This window comes from Elgaria multicarinata, chromosome 3 (assembly GCF_023053635.1).
Source record: "Elgaria multicarinata webbii isolate HBS135686 ecotype San Diego chromosome 3, rElgMul1.1.pri, whole genome shotgun sequence".
NCBI classification, from domain to species: domain Eukaryota; kingdom Metazoa; phylum Chordata; class Lepidosauria; order Squamata; family Anguidae; genus Elgaria; species Elgaria multicarinata.
In genome coordinates this window covers 142,529,174-142,550,307 of record NC_086173.1, presented here as the reverse complement: position 1 = coordinate 142,550,307, position 21,134 = coordinate 142,529,174, and the positions used below count along the sequence as shown (strand labels likewise).

At 40.3% G+C, this 21,134-nt stretch overlaps 1 protein-coding gene across 2 annotated transcripts in view; it reads left to right on the top strand.

Annotated features, from left to right (window-relative positions):
• Nucleotides 1-21,134, top strand: part of PRKAR2A (protein kinase cAMP-dependent type II regulatory subunit alpha) — a 102,687-nt gene that overhangs the window by 23,985 nt on the left and 57,568 nt on the right. Inside the window, exon 2 of one of the 2 annotated variants that reach the window (XM_063122080.1) lies at nt 3,627-3,662. The exons of the other annotated variant lie outside the window; for it this stretch is intronic. Within the exon in view, the coding sequence (XP_062978150.1) occupies nt 3,627-3,662 (36 nt within the window). The remainder of the gene's footprint in view (nt 1-3,626; nt 3,663-21,134) is intronic. 2 annotated transcript variants of the gene reach the window in all.

Here is a 21,134-nt window from a genome sequence, read left to right as displayed (position 1 = left end):
ATTGGGAGGGAGGAGGAGGAGGGGGAAAAGGAAAGCAAATTCAGGCACTACAATCTTAGTTGGAAAATTCAGCAGTTACAGGTGACAGCAGGAGGGAGGGGGCTCTCAGCTGGAGCTGGACCCAGGCACGGTGGAGAGGAGAGGTGCCTGGCTGCTGCTTCCTCCCTCACTGGTGGCCTCTGCAGAGACAGTTGGTAGCAGCATTCTGTTCATACAGTGGCTAACCAGCTATGATTGTGGCAAACCACAAGCAGAGGTTTGCTCTCTGCATCAAAGTTGAGATAAGGTTGTACTGATCCAAACATAACTGCTCCTTGCAACTAAAGAATCCTTGAAGTTCTGGGGAAGAAGAAGGTGGCAAAGAAATGTTAGAATATGTGCAGTTTTAGAAACGGAATAAAATGTCTGCTTTCCCTCTTTGGAAACAGGTGTAGTATTTAGCTGAGTAAAATTTCTGTGCACAGTGTTAGTGTGTGGCTATTGCTTTGTATTAAGTTATTTGTTACTCTGAATTGTCAGTATCGAAGGCAGTTTCACACTTCCAACTTTTTGATGTGGGACTGCTTCTGCAAGTCAGTCATATGTCTAAAAGTGTCTGGTGGGAAAGGTTAATATATTCATTTACCATTGCTCTGGAACAGAGATGGCTGGATTAGACCGTTGGCATGCCTCTGTCTTTCTCAGAAAGCTGGCCATTCTTGATCTGTTGATAGTTCTGGTTTTACTTCTTGAACAGATTCAGAGATTTCTCTCCCTTACTCATTTTTTTTGGGGGGGGGGTTGTTTTCATGCAGTTACATGCAAGTTTTATATTTCTATCATTAGCTTTGACATTTCTGGTCAAATTATAATCTCTCATAGAGTTGTCTTAGAGCTATGCTTCGATAAGAGTATTACACATTACATACATGCTATTTCTTTGTTGCAAATCCATGATGTTTTGGCCTCTTTTTCTCTTATGTAGTCTAAACATGTATTTGTGAGGATAAATGCAAGGTTGATCCCTGCATGAGGAAAGCAGTTGTGCGTGAGTTGGGTTTTGAGCAAGGAAAGTGATGAGCAAGGAAAGGTTTACTCATCCCTCTTCTCCACTTTTCCCGATCCAGATTGCTTGTTCTCAAAGTACTTTTTCCTGAGGAAAAGGGAGAGTGTTGGGATTCCCAGTCAGAGGATTCCTCACACTCCAAATCAAAAGGCGTTGTGCAGTTATTCTGTTTTTTCCTCCTTAAGGGATTTTTTTTTCTAGTGAGGGAAAAAAATAACCCTGGAAGAAGTGGTGGAAAAATATAGGGGAATTACACATTCATGATGACCTTGTTTGGATTGTAAAATATTGTGAATGAGGCAAGGTGATTGCACAGTAAAAGCCACATCTGAAAGCACCATCAGTTTTACATGTAATTAAGCCCAAAGCAGTGAGGAATAATTGTTCCACCTAAACTGATGCAGGCAGTAAAATACCCTACATTTTTCTTATGAGCTGTTTTAACTTCCAGTTGGACCTATTATAGTATGTTCAGTGGCTGTAGCTACTTAACAGTCTAGGCCAGACAAAATTTTTGATAATTTAAAACTCATTATTGAGCACTTTTTTAAAAAAATCACCCCACTGCTAAAATTGGAGGTGAATGCAGCAAGAAATGTTTTCTTAAGATTTTTTTTTTTTGGTGGGGTAGGGTAATGCATGGTACCAACATTGAGTTCATTTTCCACATAGAGAGCTTGAAGTACGTCATTCCTTCACAAAAGGTGTGTTTCCAGGTTCCAACCATGTGTATTTTAATTGGGGGGGGTATGTTTGTGCTGTTAGTTAACTAGGTATGGATACAGGTATGGAGAGGCGTCCTCATGAGGGAAACCGCTGTATGTAAGAATGCAAGAGCTGTGCTGGGTCAAGATCATCTTATCCAGCATTCTGTTCTCACAATTGCCAGCCAAATGCCTTTGGAGAGTCCACGAACAGGACATCAACATATCAGTACCCTCCTGCTTATATTCCTTGGCAACTATTAATCTGAGGCATACTGTCTCTGATATTGGAAGTAATATATAGGTATTATGATTATTAGTAATACTGTATGATAAGTGAGATTCCTATAGGCCATTGGAGTAGAGCAAGAGTAATTCAGAAGGGTTCCATTTTGGAAAGTGTGGGTGGAAAAGTGAAGAAACGGACTCTCCATCATCATCATCATCAACATCATCATTATTATTATTACTATTATTATATTTATTTGTATCTCACCTTTTGCCCAATATTGGGCCTCAAGGCGGTCTTACAAAGTTTAAAACATACATTGTAAAACCTAGGAAAAGAAATGTAAAAAAACCCCCAAAAACCAATGTTTAAAATACACAACAAAATTATAAGTCATTAACATAGATGGAGGACCAAATTACTCTCCAAAGGCCTGCTGGAACAAACAAGTTTTAGCCTGCTTCCCAAATGACATCAGTTTTCACTTGACTACACTAAGTACATTATGCACTTTGTGATACATAAAAAAGTATTTTCAAATTGGTTGCTGTTTTAATTCCATATTTTAATTTATATCAATTTCTGCTGTGTGGTTTTATTTTGGTTGTGCTTTTTATATTGTATTTTGTATTTTTGTTTTTAGACTGTTTGTTTTATTATGCTTTCCATGGTTTTAATTTTTGTGAACCGCCCAGAGAGCTTTGGCTATTGGGTGGTATAAAAATGTAATAAAGAAATAAAGAAATTCAGTGTTTAAGTAGAATCGATTAAGTGAAGTGTTAAAGCATGTTTTAATTAATTTATTTATTTAAAGCACCGAAAATTCTGTTGTGTGATCCCTTCCCCCAAAGGATATCATCCTAGTCTTAACTGCACAGTGCCAGAATGGCTGGAGTTACACTTAGTTTTATATCTCCCTGCATTTGATCCATTTAGACCAACATTGCATTTAAGCACTAGCCCTATAGGCGACTAGGAACTTCATGCAGGGGAGTATATAGAATCCCATGCGGGGTGGGTGAGGTGCTGGAAGATCACATTGTCCTTCCTCTGCATTCAGCGGTTAGAGGAGGGAAGCCCCCTCTTCCATAGCCAGCACAAAATTGCAGCCCTCTCTCTGTAGCACCCAGCAGGTTTATATTATTCATAGGGCTGATTTAGATGGTCCTGATCTTATACCCTAAGTGGTCTGTTAATTGAGTTTGTTGCTTCTCTAAATAGGCCTGCCTGCCTGCAAATCTGTTTGGTTCTTAAAGGTAGATTTTTGTCATTGCTTCTGAGTTTGCTTTGGGAAAAATCTAATCTGCAATGTGTAGTTAAAAGAATGAAGAGACTTGTTGTAATGCAAAAAACGGAAGAATCTGGATTCTCAGAACATGTTATTAGGCCATTTTGCATGTCTTGATAAGCCACCAGGAGTTAATTCACCTGCCCCCCCTCCCGAGATGTGTATCGGCCGCCATTTTGAATATATTGGCTATGGCAGCCCTTGCATTTTCAAATTGGTTGCTGGTACAGATTTTGGAGCCCCACAGGTGAATTAACCCATGGTGGTTTATCGTGATGTACGAGCTAGGTCATCGTGTTCTTAGTAATTTCGATAAGCAGTTACTTCCTAACTTACTGAACTTTCTTTTTTCTTTTGTAGCTCCTGTTATCAACAGATTCAACAGAAGAGTATCAGGTAAGTTTTTCTTTACTGTTTTCATATATCTCAAATTAATGTTCAAGAAATTCTTAAATAACTTCTAAATCACAATCATTTAAAGTATGGCTACTTCTACTCCCTTGTGTTGGCAAGCATGTATATATTACCTTTTTAATTTTTTTTTACTGGTTTGGTTCTTACAAAATATTACATAATCTTACTGCCACTTAATCAAAATGTCTAGTGCTGTAGGTCTAGAATATACTGAACCTCCAATCTTGTCTGACTCATAATCTGCATTTGTCACTAAACCAAGTAGTGTTTTTGTCTCACTTTTTGGTACTTTGTAATGCCTGTCGCTTTAATCGTTTACTTGTTTTCTGATAGCCACTGGTTATATTTTTACTATATTGTAATATAAAAATAAAAATATACGTTTTTAATCTAGTACACTGGCCTGGTTCAGACAAAACACTGAACTATGCTGCTTAACTACAAAATGGTTAATCAAATGCATTAAGGTTAATGCATTCCCTTCTACCTAAGACAATTTTTCTAACTCCAGGGATTGAACTTGTCCCTTCCGCAATACAAACATGTGCTCGGCTGCACTCTCCTCCATCCTAAATATGCTGTTTTCTCATGTCAAAATTCAGAAAGGTTATATAGAAAAAGTTATTGACAGCATAGGCCTTATTCTAGTAGCCACAGTTAAAAGATTTTACAGCTGAGACAGCATTCCCTAGTGATGAGATCTAATTGAGAAGTTCTCAGTTAGATCTCACCTTTGCTCACATGTTGGGAAGCTGAGCGTCAATGTATTTCAGTAAAAGAAGCTGTTGAATTTTTCCAATTTTTTTTTGAAAGAAACAAAAATGGACCTCGTCGAAAAAGAGGGAAATGTCGTCCCCCGTCCCCCCCCGGCTAATTTTTCTGGATTTTTCCCCAACCTCTAATGGAGGATAATACCGGTTGCCCAAATCAACCAAGCAAACTTTATCATGTTGGGATTTCCTTGTTTTGATTATGGATATATTCATGGTTTTATTGGATGATGGATTTTTTTAAATGCAAATAACTACATTTTCTTAGGCACTCATAGTTGCAACACTATTGGTAGTATGAAAGATGACTGGTGAAATTGCAAATGGATGCTCACAGCCCACATTGGCCTGGTTCAGACAACACGCTAAACCATGCTGCTTAACCACAAAATGGTTAAGGGTATGCATTAAGGTTAATGCATAATGCATTCCCTTAACCATTTTGTGGTTAAGCAGCATGGTTTAGCGTGTTGTCTGAACTAGGCCTGTGTCAATTCTGGGCCGTGAAATAAAATAGTAACAAGTCTGTGCCACACTTCCAATGCACTGCTAAAAATAAATAGGAAAGGAATTATTTTGCTAAAGTTGCCAGATCCAAATTTGAAAAACTGATCTCGCCTGAGGAGCTGGGGATGGGTGGATGCTGATTTATAGGTCATTTAGTATGTTTTATCCTCCAAACTAAGGTATACTCTATAGCCCTAAATGGATTTTTCTACAGCTGTTGTTTGTATTGCTGTGATATAATTTTTAAACCAAGTTTTATGGGGTAACAAAACCAATAAAACCATAAGAATTGTCTAAACTATTTACGCTCTTATCTCTGGCAACTTATGTGAGAGCTTGGAGTGGTTTCAACTGTTACATTCACAGTGGCCTAGCAAAACTGATTATCTTTGCTTAGAATGCATGATTGTATTGAACAACTAAATTTTAGAAGTCTGCTGAAATGTGCTTGATAGTTCCAAAATGATCATAATTATTTGAACCTCGTTAGTTAAGGAGAAGGGTTGTAGCTGGGCACTCTCCCTTTCACGCTGTTATTCCTTTTTGCAAGTAGGGAGTTCTGATATGGGGAGCATTAAAACCTGCATTATGGAGTAGTAAAGACCCAGCAGGGCCACAGATTCTTTAGACGGTACAGAAAAGTCTTATTGTGCACAAATTTCCAGAGCCAAAGAATTGCAGTTGTTTGCCAGATTGTTTTCTCTTATGATAGAAAGTAAATATCCATATTTGCTAGCCATCAGAATTAACTCTCATAAGTTGAGTACTGAGCAAATTGCAAAGCATAGGTGAAGCGAAGGCATCAAATACTTGATACATAGGGAGCCAGTGTGGTGTAGTCTTTAGAGTGTTGGCCTAGGACTGGGAAGATCTGGGTTCTGATCCCCACTCTGTTATGAACTTCACTTGGGTGCCTTTGGACCATCAACCTAACTCTGTTGCACAGAGTTGTTATGAGCATAAAATGGAGAGGAGGATCATGTACAATGACTTGGGTTCCTTGGAGGAATGGTGGGATATAAATGTAACAAATAAACGAACAAGTAGTACTTTTGAGTGTTCAAAGCACTTCATGTACATTTTGTCATTATAAGAACCCTGTAGGGTAGTTTGGTGGCATTGTCCCCCATGTTACAGGGCTGAGAGAGTTCTTTGCCTAAGTCCACCTTATGGATTCATGTCAGAGATGAAATTCAAGCCGGGGACTTCTTCCTTCATAGCTCAGGCTCTTAGCCACTATGCTACACCACTAGAATATTCAAGTGGGCTTATTGGATTATTCCAGCAAAATATTGGTGAGTTAGCTTCTCCTAGAGTCACATATTAAAATTCAGTTTTAAATTGGATCATTTATTAATGTAATAAAACTAAAAAATTTACATTAAATTCTCATTAAAAAAATTAAAATTTATTTTTGTTTAACACGTGCTGTCACCCTTAAACCTGTGATAGTAAAATCATTCAGACTGGGTTCCCAATAACTAGTGGTGGTTTAAATAGTCAACAGTTGGTTATTTAACCCACCATGGGTTATCGGTTTGTGTAGACGGAGTTTTTTAACCAGTGGTTGGTTATTTGGCCAAAATAACCAATGCAAATAACCAACACTGTGCAGAGTTGGCTGGTTGAACCATCATTGGTTTATCAGGTTACGTGGAGTAAAGTATTCAGTCCAAGCCTTTTTACAATAATATTCTCTTAGTTTCTCCAAAACTGCTCCTGACAGTTTGTCAGGACTGCTTGGAAATGTCTCAATCAATCACAAACTTGGGGCAAAAAGTGTTTGGAAATATGGGGTTGGTCTACCCTGTTTGCCCCAGCCAAGGTTTTGGATTCCCCTTTTCTAATCAGGGTATGAAGCCTTTTTTATGAAAGTGCGTAAGTAAACAATGTAGGCAGGCGCTCTTATAAAATGTGTTTTCAAAATTAGTCCATTGTCCTTGAGCAGTTCTAGTTAAGTCTTGTATCAGGTTGAGCAGAAAGAGAAAGCTAATGGCCCTGCCTTTTTCCCTTTCTTAAAAACTCCTGATGTCCCGCCTTCATAATAGCATCAGACTTCCACAACTTCACAACTCTGGAGCAACTAGCCCTAAACAATTGGAAATTGTATCATGCACTAGAGCTGGGTAATTACACTTCTGTTTAGTAAGACATGAAGGCATGGTTTAAACAGGCAACAGAAAAATGGCAAGAGTTCTGAAGTGGCAGAATGGGCTTACATCACAACTGTGGGTGGAATGTCACTTTAAAAATATTTGAACACACAAAAAAAGTAACATAAGAAAATTTAGCCCCGTAGATAATGGGATGGATAGAATATTTCTTCTCCTTACATGCTAGTTCTTTACTTGCAGAGATTGTTTGGGAGCCTTAGACCTGTAGTATAAGGTCCTATTCTCTGCCATCTCATTTTTGCTCATGTATAGACCGGGCTCTATTAGCATTTAAATAGAGAAAAGCATGAGGGCAGGCAGACCGTCTGCAAACTGGCTCCAAGCAGTGGAGAGGTGGGCTTCAGATGCAGGACATTAAACATGCACATATTTATGTTAGGACTGATAACTTGTTTTGTGAGCTTTAGTTCCCCAAATAGAGTTTGAGCAGTTTAAAGTGGCAGTAACTATGTCAAGCAGGCCAGGGTCACCAAAAAACTAATACTTGGTACTGTCATACTTGAGGTAGCTTCTTTTTCATCCTTTGTTTCTTTGCTTGTGGGAAATTTGTGGTGCAATCAAGACAGGGTTCCTATGTTTTTTATGTATGTTCATCATGGCAGTGTATTAACCAGCGTTATAATGAGTTTGGTACCATTGTGAAATTTTGTTTTGCATGCCCTCGTAAGGTAATCTCTCTCTCTCTCTCTACTTGGTGCTTGTGCTAGGCTTCAGTATCTGACACTTAGCATAAAGGCAGACTGCTAGTCGTCAGGTACACACATTCCTCCTCCTGCAGTTCTTAGAAATGTTCTGGAACCTCTTTTAGCTTTTTTGTGCTTCTCTCTTGCTGTGTAACAAGACCTTAGCTGTCAAGCTAATTGCTTTCCGTGGCTTGAATACCAAATTTGGCTGCCTTTTGTCCATAGTTTAGGATTTAGGATTGTTTCACTCTCTTACAAAGATGCCTGTCTTTTGTTCCACAGGTAGTTCAAAATGTTATCTTTTTATCTGAGTATTCTTAAAAAAAAAGGATTATTTTTTCCTCTAAAGGTAAAATAAAGCACAACACAAAGGAGATAACACAATTCAATGTATTTTTTTTCTTGATTGTCAAATTGCCTTGCTCTTTTAGGAAAGATTCCTGGTTTTGCAGTTGTTTCAGGTAATCTTTGTGGCTTTGTGGTTCCCAGTAGCGTGCCTGTGTAGAGAACTTGAAGAGCAACTCCAATGACCACATTTTCTCCAAAATTGTGTTTTGAATAACTTTGAATAATAGAATAACTTATGGGACCTCGATACTTGAGGGAGTGCCTCTCCCTATATATGCCTGTCCAAGATTTGAGATCTGTTGAAGGTGCCTCTTCTGCGACCCACACATTATGGTGGGGAATGGGAGAGGGCTTTCTGTGTTGTGGCACCCCATGGTGGAATGCTCTACTCTTGGAAGTCTGACTGGCGCCAATGCTGGTTTTATTTTGGCGCCAAGTTAAAATGTCGCTTTTTATCAAAGCTTTTGAGGGCTAAAGCTGTATATAATTTAAATTGTTTTTATTGCTTTTAAATTTTTCTACTGTTTTTAGCTTGTTAATGTTTTAATATAATTTTAGCTGTGTACATTGTTTTATACTGTTTGATTTTATCTGTACAGTCCTCTGTGATCCCAATGACGTAGGGCAGGATACAAATGTGTTAATAAAATGAAATAAATAAAAATATTAGGCATGAAAATCTGCAATGCTGTCTTAAAGACGGAGTATGTCTGAGCCAGCTAATATGTACGTGATATATCCCAAACATGTTGCAGATGGCAGGTACTTGACAAGAGCTGATTTTGATATACATTTGTGGGATCTTTGCCAGAAAATTAGTGCAACCCGACAATCCCTGACTTCCCCTCATTTCCCTGATAGGCTTTGCAAGGGGCGTTGTTCCCTTTCCTTCAGACAGCTTATTGCAGTGCATACTTTTAGGTAGCTCTGACAGTGAGTTGAGGCACCAACTCATGAATAGATTTTTAAAGGCAAGTAGCTGCAGCAGTGTTGCATTTCAAGGGGTGCAATGTCCTTTGTGCAGGTCATAGAATCATAGAATAGTAGAGTTGGAAGGGGCCTATAAGGCCATCGAGTCCAACCCCTTGCTCATTGCAGGAATCTACTTTAAAGCATGCCTGACAGATGGCTGTCCAGCTGCCTCTTGAATGCCTCTAGTGTGGGAGAGCCCACTTTTAACTCATCACTGGCTGCAGAGCTCTAGGCTTGGTAAATTGAATTTATCTGAAGAAATGCTGATTACCATTCCAAATCCATTTGCCCATGCAGCATTCTGTTACAGAACACCATTTTTTGGTAAAGTAGAAAGATCCTGACGTTCACAGTTGTTGAATCAGTGAATGTAAGTAGAGCCCTGCTGGATCAGACCAAAGAGTCATCTAGTCCAGTATCCTGTTTGCCATAGTGGCCAACTAGTTGCCTGTGGGAAACCCAAAAGCAGGACATAATAGCAATGGCGATTTGAAGAATGAATTCTTGTGAACATCGATGTAGATTTTACTTTTTGTAGTTTCCTGGTAGAAATTGTTTATTAACCACTTCACTCCAAAATACTGGTTGCACGCTCCCTCTCCCCCCAGGAATTACAATGCACTGTCACACTTACAATGAAATCTATTTTCAGATGCATGCTGCTTGAAAAGCACTCTGTCCCCTTGACTATTTTTAAATCTGAATATATGCATTGCTGGAACAAAGTCATTCAGAGACACAAAATGGGGACAGATCTGAATAAAACAAGGAGTGCTGGTGAAGACGCTCCCTAGGGACAAGGAGTGCAGTTGAGCCTGAACTTGTGATATACCAAATCTTTTTTGTTTGTTTCTAACAGAAGAAATTGAACCATTGTTTGTTCGAAATCCTGCTCTGATTTGGGTTCAATACTTGCCCCAAACTGTTCCATGCCTGAACAGATGTTTATATATCGGGGATTGGTTCAGACTTATTTTCAGTTCAGTAAGTGAATTCACCAACAGACAAGGGGAGAATACAGATTTCAGTTGGCTGTGTAATGCATCCCTTATTCTGTAATGCTCAGCTAGCCTCTGAAGCTGTTAAAAATTGCTGTTGAGTCCTTTTTGTGCAATCTTTTGAGCCCAAAGGCCGCTTCTGCATATTTGTTTGCTCAACACTGAGCTCCCTTGCACTCACACAGGCTGCATGTGTGTTGGTTAGGCCTGCAGGATCCGAAGCAGCACATAGTGCAGCAACTGTCAACCATTTCAACGTTTACTTTTAGTTTGTGTTCCTTTTGCAGAGCATTTACTCCTCCAATAGTTGGCGAACACTTTCTCTTTAATATTTCACTTTGCACTGAAACTGAATAGTTTGAAATTAAGTCAAGGTCACCATTCCGTTGACTAGCTATAATTATAGTAGCTGCAATTAGGAAAATGATTCTCCTCCTCATTCAGTAGGGAGGCTGTTTTCCATCTGTTATATTTGTGCCTTTACTAAGGCACCATTGATGAATTGGAGGAGTAACAATACAGGGAATGTAGCTTTTGTTTCTACAGAAATCATGGATTCCAGTGTTGTAGACTACTCTAGTGTGAATAGTATGTAGAGGCTTGTAAGGATAGCTTTAAGGATTAAGCATAGTTTTATTGCATTATAGTAAGATTATAAAGATCATCCCAGTGGTTAGCCTGGTAAAAACTGTCAAATAATACCCCAGGTATTTTCTTTATGAAGGGAAGGTTGAATCTATTAATAAACACCCTGAAGAAATTCTTGGTTACATAGCTACATTATGAAGAGAACTTGCTTCTGGCATTTATTGAACAAAAGGTTAATTGTGCATTTAAAATGAAGTGGAGTGAGACGTGACATTTCCCCTGTGTTTGCTCAGGTGTGATGGCCTTATTGTTCAACTTGAACTTCTAGATAGCACATGCAGTCTTGCTTTTCAGCATTAAGACACTTCATCAAAGCTCTGTCTTTTGAAGTGAAACATTAACCATCTAGACCAAAAAGTCTGTTTTGGTAGTATAGGCAACTTTGGACAACCTTTGCTGTTCAGTGATATTATGGTTGCACTTCATTAAACACTGAGAACCCTTAAGTCTGCATTGTGGCTTGGGATTGGACACTTAAGCAAAAGAGTGCTTGAATAAAATCTGAAAGAAGCAAGAGTATTGCAAGCTACTGTTGTATGCTACTTGGTAGGTCCTAGTGCTTTAGCTCTGGACAAAGGCAATGAACCAGGCATATTGTAAAAGGTTGGCATAATAAAGCTGAGACTAGAAGAACATGGAACTTCATTGTTGATGGTTTACACTTTTAAAAATGTACACTTCCTTGTCCAAATTCTAGTTTTGCTTTGGATTTTCATTTTATGCCTTAGTAGAGGCAAAAAAGAGGAGTGCTGGATTTGGGTTAGGAGGGGATCTGAGTAGATAGCTAAATTGACCTTTGTTACATTGATCTTTGCTGTTGATTGAGAGAAATGTGGTGTCTTTTTCTAGAATGAAACTAGCCATGAGGAATATTGGTGCCTAAGCCCAGCATGGAAACAACCTGAAGGGGGGTCGTTCAAGCCAGCCTGCAAACTGAGACAAACTTTAATGAGCCCCAAATCTTTCCTCCAGCTCAGATTTTGATTCAAGCTTGAGAACCCTCCTTCCTGCATACCACCCACTTCCCTAGAACCTAAAGAAGTAAAGCTGTTCCATTGGGTCCTATGGAGGAAAGTACAGAGGTTGCAGGGGCAAATTTGGGGTGTTTCGGTGAGGACCCTATCCCCAGAGGGGACCTGTTGACTCTCGGCCTCTCACTTTCCCTGCAGCTCCTTTCTCTCTTCTGATGAAGCTTCTGGCTTTACTATTTCGCCCTATGGGGGAACATAAAGAAGCTGCACTCACAACAGGGCCAGTGTGGTGTAGTGGCTAAAGTGTCAGACCAGGAGTTGGGAGATCCAGGTTCTAGTCCACACTTGGCCATAAAAACCCACTGGGTGACTTTGGGTCAGTCACAAACTCTCAGCCCAACCCACTTCACAGGTTTGTTGTTGTGAGGATAAAAATGAAGAGGAGGAGGATTATGTACACTGCCTTATTTATTTATTACACTTATATACCGCCCCCATAGCCAGAGCTCTCTGGGTGGTTTACAGAAATTCTAAAATTGAGATAAAAACAAGTGTACAAAATTTAAAATTTTAAAACTCAGAACATACACATATAAAGCATTAAAACCGTTAAAAAACTAAACATGTGGGTGATTAAAATGTGCTGCCATATGCCTGGGCAAAGAGGGAAGTCTTAACCTGGTGCCGGAAAGATAGCAGCGTTGGCGCCAGGCGAGCCTCGTCAGGGAGATCATTCCATAGTCTGGGGGCCACCACCGAAAAGGCCCTGTCCCTCGTTGCCACACTCCGAGCTTCTCTCGGAGTAGACACCCGGAGGAGGACCTTAGATGTTGACTGTAGTGACCTGGTATATTCACGTCGGGAGAGGCGTTCCGTCAGGTATTGTGGTCCCAAGCCGTGTAAGGCTTTATAGGTCAAAACCAGCACCTTGAATTGGGCTCGGAAACATACAGGCAGCCAATGCAAGCGGACCGGAGCAGGTGTTATATGGTCGAACCTTCTGGTTCCTGAAATCAGTCTGGCCGCTGCATTTTGCACGAGCTGCAGCTTCCGAACCGTCTTCAAAGGCAGCCCTACGTAGAGTGCATTGCAGTAATCTAACTTGGAGGTTACTAGAGCATGGACAACTGAAGTCATGTTATCCCTGTCCAGATAGGGGCGTAGCTGGGCCACCAGCTGGAGTTTGTAAAAGGCACTCCGTGCCACTGAGGTCACCTGAGCCTCAAGTGACAATGATGAATCTAAAAGAACCCCCAAGCTGCCTTGGGTTTCTTGGAGGAAGACAGGCGGAATATAAATGCAAAAATAAATAAATAAATAAAATGCCCCATGGGGGACAAATGCCTATGCCACAGCAAGAAACCTGTTACCATGAATGTCCTTGCTGGGCCGTGCATTTCTGCCTCACATCAGCTATTTGGTGGGTGCTCGTGTGGCTCAGAGCGGTAAAGCAGCAGTTTCTGCAGCCGAAACTCTCCCCACGGCCTGAGTTCAATCCCAGCGGAAGCTGGTTTCAGGCGGCCGGCTCGGGTTGACTCAGCCTTCCATCCTCCCGAGGTCGGTAAAATGAGTACCCAGTTAGCTGGGGGAAAGGTAATAACGGCCGGGGAAGGCAACAGCAAACCACCCCGCCAAGGCCTGCCAAGAAAACATCAGTGAAAGCTGGCGTCCTCCAAGAGTCAGTAATGACTCAGTGCTTGCACGAGAGGTTCCTTTCCTTCCTTCCTTTCACCCAAACTGATGTGTGCAGCTGGAGATGGAGAGACAGCCAGGTTGCCTTTGAAGAAGGGAAGGATCCTATAGCAGATAAAGGGTCGCAGCTGCCTGATTGCCCTACTCCTCTGATTCTATCCCTGTAGTGTTTCCCCCCTTACAGCAATGCAAGCTGATAGAGCTGCTTTGCTCCGTTAGTTTTCATCAGGGAAGCAAAAAACTCTGCAGGGGTTAAAACGGTAGTGGAGTGCGAGATCAGTGGGCAGCCTTTGCTGAGGACCAGTGGGAGATGGGCTCCTCTGCTTCACCCTTCAGTTTCGTTTCTGTGCCATTTCCCCCTTCCGGTAAGAACCAGTGGACATTTAAGTTATTCTAGGGGGTAGGGAAAGTTTCTTGAGATGTCTTGGAATAATTACCCAGATTCTTCTGATTTCCCTTCCTCCCTGAAGACTGTGCGTAATATTTTCCATTACAGCACTTTAAAGCACAGTTTAACAATATTGAGGCTTGAAAGACACTTTAAGAACAGGGGATTATAAACTGGGGGGTTGTGCTAAGGGACACTGGAGTTGAGGGTGATTAACCCTTTTCGTATGGGGCATTTTTGCTCTCAAAATTGCTTCCTGAAGCTGCCTTCATATATGTGGTGAAAAAATAGGGGAATCCCACAGGTAGGATAGCAAGTTGGGGCTGATTCTTGTAGCAAAAATGGCCCACATGGAAAGGGTTAATCAACCCTTCCTATAGCACCCATGTTGAAATCAACTTAGCCAGCCCTCCAAGCCTCAGTTTTACTTTAAAAAAAGCAGCAGCAGCAGCAAGACCAAGGAGCTGCTAATTTTGGGCTACAGGGCCATTATCTCTCCCAGCCATATTTTCAACCTGTCATATTAACAGTGGGCTCATTGCAGGGTTGATATAAAACCTTTCTCTGAGCAGCCTCTAACGTGGGAATATTACTGATGGACTATAGTTATATTTGCCTTGATAATATATATTTTAAAATGCTTAAACCAAGTCACGTTTTACATACAAAATGCAAACAACTCTTGTTTCTACCTTTTGTTTCTAGGAGGTGAAACATTTGCTGCCCAATCATAGCTACAATAAAATTCTTGGCTATTGGACAGCAAACACCTACAGGTTGTTCCTTGGAGTCTTTCTTAACCGGTATGAACTTTGAGAGTGTAGGGGTTCTGCTGGGATGCATTGCAGTTTGCAGGAACTAGGCGTAGCCCAGTCATGTTCTAGTGAAGTTTAATAGAGTTGTCCTGCATTTCGTAGATGCTGCTTAGTAAAATTAATACTTACATGTCCTAATCAGACATTATACGCCTTCAGCGTTTTCACTGAAAGTTGAGAGAAATGTTTATGATTCTTAAGAAGGAGCCTGTGAGGACTCCTCAAGGAGATGGAATTGGTTATTGTTAGCAGTATTGCAACACAGAAAGTGATTTCTAAAATGGAGAATGAGACGTTTGGGTTGCTGAGGTCAGAATTATAAGGGTTGCCTGTATGAATCCAGGATTGTGGGTGCAGGATCAGTCCAAATAACACCATTTGTTTTACTATTGAGGACTGCTTTCTACATGGACACTACACAGCTTAGTTTCAAAATATTTATAAAAGGTTTTAGGGAATCAAAATTAAAACATGCAGCTTTATTGTTTACTTGATGCTTAAAATTCCTGTTCTTCCATCTTCTCTCCCTTCAGCTGTCTGCACAATATGGTTTTGTGAATACACACATCTGTGACATTTTCAAAATTCTGGCAACTGTGTTAAACAAATTAATTCCAATATTGATAGCTGTTATTCATTTGACTGAAATAGGTATGTACCCAAACACTGGCATGGTTAACCAAATCATGTTATCTTCAGATTTAACTGTATATGGCATTGTATTAGACCAAGCAACTTTAAAGCAGCATGAGAACCATTGCACAATGTATGTTTCAAGTACATGAGAATGAAGAAAGGCCATCAGCATGACTCTTATAGTATTTAGGTTCTTTTGTATTTTTGCAAAGAAATACTGTTCTGTCCTTGAGCAGTCTGTCTGTTTCGGTTGCTCATAGGGAACATGTACATGATTAGAGATAGCAGTCACTGATGCTGTAATTGTGGTTGGAGTTCATAGTTTGGAGAAAGCATACAATGTTCAGTGAGACCTGAGACAGTGATTTGAGGTCTGCACCAAAATAAAAAACAAACAGACAAAATCCCTTAAGAATTTCTTGGTGTTGTAAGCTTGGATGATTCTGTTTGGTTTGGTTGATTCTAGATGATACCCTGAATTAACTTTAGATAAATGATTTCAGTAGTTTAAACAGGGTCTGAAAAGGCTATTGAGTCTCTGAAGATTTAGAATACAGCATCCAGGGGATCTCCTGTTCACCAACTCTGTTGGCTGTAGCAAGGGTGATACTGAATTGGTTTTGCATGACACGACAGCTCATCATGGGTTATTTAACCCATGCTGAGGCTGCAGCACATGCAGGGCATGTGCAGCCACCATTCTGTATATCCTTGCTTGGGGCTTGTTGTGTCATATGAGTCCAGTGAACATGGATTATGTGAGGGCTGTTTAACCCTCTCATAACTCATGCTCGCTAAGTTTGCATGACGTGACCCCTAAGTGACAGTTGGATATGCCAATAGCACCTCTGGGTGCCACACCTCATCATGGGTTAAATAACCTGGACACTGACTCTGTGGGTGTGTTCAGACAATCGTGCAGGGGGAAGAAGCCATTGTGCTTCTTCCCCTGCCCCTGCATGCACAGCTGCTATTTGCATAATTCCCTATGATGCAACTCGGTTGGCATGTCATCTGAACCCATTGCCTGGCAAGGAAGGGGGATGGCTTTGTACCCACTGTGCAACTTCTACAAGGTTGAGAGGTGGATACGAAGCACGCACATCCCACTGGGTTCGAACAACCTGCTAACCCATGCTGCACTGTGGGGTTTTATGCAAATAGAGGTTGTATGCGGGGGATGTGTAGGGGAGATATGTAGTCATGATGGCTTCTCCCCCATGCAATCGTCCAAATGCAGTCTATGTCACAGGTACTGTTGGAAGCTACATTCAGTAAGCCTTTTCCATCTGCTTGTAGTGACATCAGTTATGTCATAGTTGAGGCAGAGACAAAGCTCTTGTCTTTTCCATGGTAATGTGTTAAGCAGAATATGGATAGTGTTTTCTAAAAGGTCAAATTAATGTTTAGCTGTTTACAAATAACTTTGCACACTGGCACTATAACTGGAATTCCTTTGCAGCGTTAAGGCCAAGGCTATGTCAATGTGCATACATTCACCACTCTGTATGCAATCTCATATCAGTGATAAGATGACCTTCCATTCCAGAAAGACTCATGATGAGTTATTTAGCTTTCAAATGTGTAAGACTGAAGCAAGTTTATATTTCGACTAGCAGTTGGTAAGCACACAAAGACTAAAAGCAACGTATTATTGTACCTCTGTACTGGCTTGTCAGGGCTGTTCTAAATGTCATGGTAACCTAAGTAAAGATCTCTCTGTGTTGTGGAGGAACAAACAAAACCATTTTAGTTCTCTTAGTTGGCACACAGATCTAATTCCCTAGACAGAACAGTTGTACACTGAGCTCAATCAAATATAAAGATAGCACTTCCTGCTACTCTGTTGCCTTAATCCAGCAACATAGTCCTGCATACACTGCTGGGCCTCTCCTCTTCTTGACAATGACATCTGCAGAGTTTTGCTTAGGTGGACTGGACTAGGTGGTACATTGTGATCCACTCAAACGACAAATTGGTGTTTCCATGAAGCCACAGGAAACCTAGTACCCTTTGCTGAAGCTCTTGGTACGGACTAGATGACGACGACGATGACGTTGATGTCTAGATATGGAAGCTTCATGACAGAACAGCTCTTCTGACAGTTCTACAGCCACAATTTGTTGTAATTCATAATAGGACAAGAAAATGTAAACAGGGGATGGGCAAACTGCTTCAGCATCAAGAAACCCCCATCAGGTTATTTCCTGAGCCCAGAGATAAGCTTCTAATCTGCATATTTCCCTGCTTTTGATGATTTGCATAGTATTTCAATAATCATGCTTGGTGCCAAATGACAGCTACTGAGTGCATTATGCTTAATTGTTACCCCTGAAGGTTGGAACTTCAGCTAGCCCCCTTAAAAACATTAGCTTTGGAAATAACCCTTTAAAATGTTAGGATCTCCATCCATCTGCCTGTTCTGACCTGCTGATACTTCTAACATTTTTCCCATTGTAATTTCTAACTTTTATTTGTTTACTTATTTATTTACAATATTTGTATACCACTTCACATCCAAAGATTTTGGAATGGGGAACAGCAGAATAAAAACACCATGATAAAATAATATTTTTCAAAAGAAACAAACATAATTCTGATAAAATTGAGTTTTGATAAACCACGGCCGGTCACTCAAGGAATGTTTCCTGAAATAATGTTTTCAGGAGGCGCAGGAAGTAGCACAACATTGCTGTCTGCCTAAGCTCCAAAGGCAGGGAATTTCATAGGAAGGGGGCCACCACACAGAAGGCTTTTTTTCAGCCATGGGCTATAGGGATGTGGGATCAAGCAGAATCCCCCCCCAAACATGCCTTAAACTCCAGCTGGCTTTAAAAAAAACGTAAGAAAAAAACATTACTAAAACCTTACAGATCATTGCTGGTCACCACTACAAGTGGTCAAGCCCCTATCGACCCCTTCAGGTTTTTTTGGTAAGAGTTTAAAAAATGCACACACACACACACACCTGTTTAGTATTGGGTAGCATGAGTTAAACCTCAGTAGACAGTTTTAAAAATCAAGGCACTGTATTATGAAGAAAATAGAATAGAATTAATTTCAAAGGAAATCATAAAACGTTTAAGCCTTAACGGGAAGAAAATATTCCTAAAATTTTCTAAACCGTACTAAAATAGCAAAATAGAAGTTTTTCTTAGGCAAATGTATTTTTACAGTGCCTACTGAAGCTGGGATAGTAGGCTGGGTGTTAAAAACTACTTAGTTCCAATAGTTCTTTTTTCCAAGTCATTGTAAAATGTTTCAGAACGAAGTTAGCCACATGTTACCTGAGCTCCAGTACCTCCGGGAAAACATGTGCAATGCCTGAACTTCTGCCAGAAACCATTGCTATTCTACAGGGACCAATGAGTAGTACTTGACAAGTCCTCAACGTGGCTGTGAAAAGAAGGTCTCTGTCATGCCCCTACTGGAAGAGTCCTCCTTGGAGAAAGAGCTGGAGGACCAGGAACCAAGTTTAAAAGTATAAGTCATTTCCAGGCTTAATGAATATTAATTTCCAGGAGAGTAGCCATATTGGTCTGTTGCAGCAAAAACAGTCTTGTGCCTTAAGCAATGTGTTAGTCTTGACGGCTTTGTTGAAAGAAAATTAATTGATACTTCCCATGGTGGAAGTTAATGACCTTGCATTTTTCTGTAAGCCTTTAGTTATTCTCTCCCTCCTCCCCCCCCCCCACCCCCGGCCAAGGTGTTATCTGCTTGTGAACAGCACACAGTTGTCTCACAGATATCTTGTGTTAATTTATGAGGCTCAGCTTGGGAACAGCAGAAGACCAAAAGGGCTGTAACTTTTTTTTGCTTAGGGGATTGAATATGTTGACACATTAGCAGTGAGCAAGCCAGTGCAAGTAGAAAAAAAATAAGAACTATATAACTGTCTGATCCATATGACATAATCTTAAATCTAAGAATGTCCATAAAAAGCTTTAAGCACAGGATTTTGTTTTACAAAAAATAATAATAAAAAATTACCAAAATGACACATGGAAAATAAATGTTTTCCAAGGTAAAGCAAAATAAGCACAAGTATTAATAACTATTGTTGCGGTTATGGAATGTGTAAATCATATACGTTAGCTATACAATAATGTACAGCTGCAAGTTTTACTCACAAGTTTGCATGCAAGTAACACATTCACTATTGAAACAGATTATTAGCATTGGTTTGGGGGCCCCGGAAGGTAATTTAGGTTTAGCATGGGGAGCAAGGTCAAAACGTCTAGGAAACATTGACCCTGTTCAGACGACACACTAAGCGATGGTGATTAAGCATTTTGAGCTAAACATTATGGCTTAGCATGTCATGTGAACCATTCCTAACCATGGTGGCTACATAGCCATGGTTTAAACATGCTCAGTAACCATGGTGGCCTAACAATGGTTTAGTGTGTTGTCTGAACAGGCCCACTGAAATAAAGTTTAGGAAATTGACTTCAGTGAATGTTGCACAATCTGGTGCCTTCCAGATATTTTGGATTACATCTACCATCATCACTGACCATTGGCTGTGCTGGCTGGGACTGATGGGAATTGTAGTCCAACTTGACTACTGAGATCTTCTGAGGATGCCTTATTGATCATTCCATGACCAACAGTGTATTGTCAGGTAAAGGCATGTAAGCGGTTCTTCATGGTAGTGGAATCCACCCTTGGAACAGTCTCCCATGTGCTGTTCAAGGAGCAGAAACTGTGGTGAGCTTCAATTGCCTCTTGAAAACACATTTGTTCACTCAGGCTTTTATCTGTTTATGGGTGTTTCAAGACTAAAATGGGGACCCACATATAAATTGTGTCACTCCTTTTGCTGTGCAGTGTTCCTTTCATCTGTCCAGCCTAGGCAGCGAATTAATTTCTTGGGCAGCCTTCTCCAATGTCGAGCCCTCCATATGCATTGGACTTCAACTCCCATCAGCCACAGCCAGCACAACCAATGGTCAGGCATGCAGGAAGTGGAAAGGTACCAGGCAGTGTATTTTAGGGACTCTGCCTTGTGATTTTTTCTACATAAAAGGATAGTGGAAATCTTCCACCCCACATTACTGATTTCAGGTAGAATTTTCAAACATATTTAGAAGGAAATGCTTTCAATTTATTTATTTATTTATTTATTTATTACATTTTTATATCGCCCAATAGCTGAAGCTCTCTGGGCGGTTCACAAAAATTTAAACCATGAAGAACATAATAAAACATAGCAGACTTCAGCCTCGTTCGCACATAATGGCAGTGAAGCGCTGGATAATTAATCTATAATTACTTGTGGTGCGTGCCCCTGCCATGTTGAGTGGAGAACCTCCAGTCAGCAGAATTGGAGGTTGCTTTGTGACGTGAACTCAGACACTATGGCCTAATTTCTTAGGAGTTTTGCTGTCTCCTTCCCACCCCACTCCACCTCCATGACAGAATATTTCCTGTAGAAACAGAAGTGCACTAGTCTTGGAGTTGGAAAGGAGAAAAAATAACTGTTCTCAAAGTTATTAATAAAATAATTATTCACTGTTCGTTATTAATCCTGCATGTTAAAAGACTTCTGTAGTATATGGCTGTTGTAAATGTTTTGCCATGCAGGTTAGGTACATACCATCTGTTCTTGAAAACTAGTTTTAAGACATTGCGATCAGCCTGTAGTTTTAGATGAAGCAATGTTAAATCAGCTGTAATCCTGACAGAACAAATAAAGGCACAAGCAGTAATAGAACTTGCTGTACCTGTAGAAAATGAAATGAACAAATAGCCAAATTTTTTGAGTCAATCAATGGGAAGCTGAATCAGACAAAGTAATACCATAAAGAATCTTGTGCCAACTTAAAGACAAACAAGTTTATTATAATATA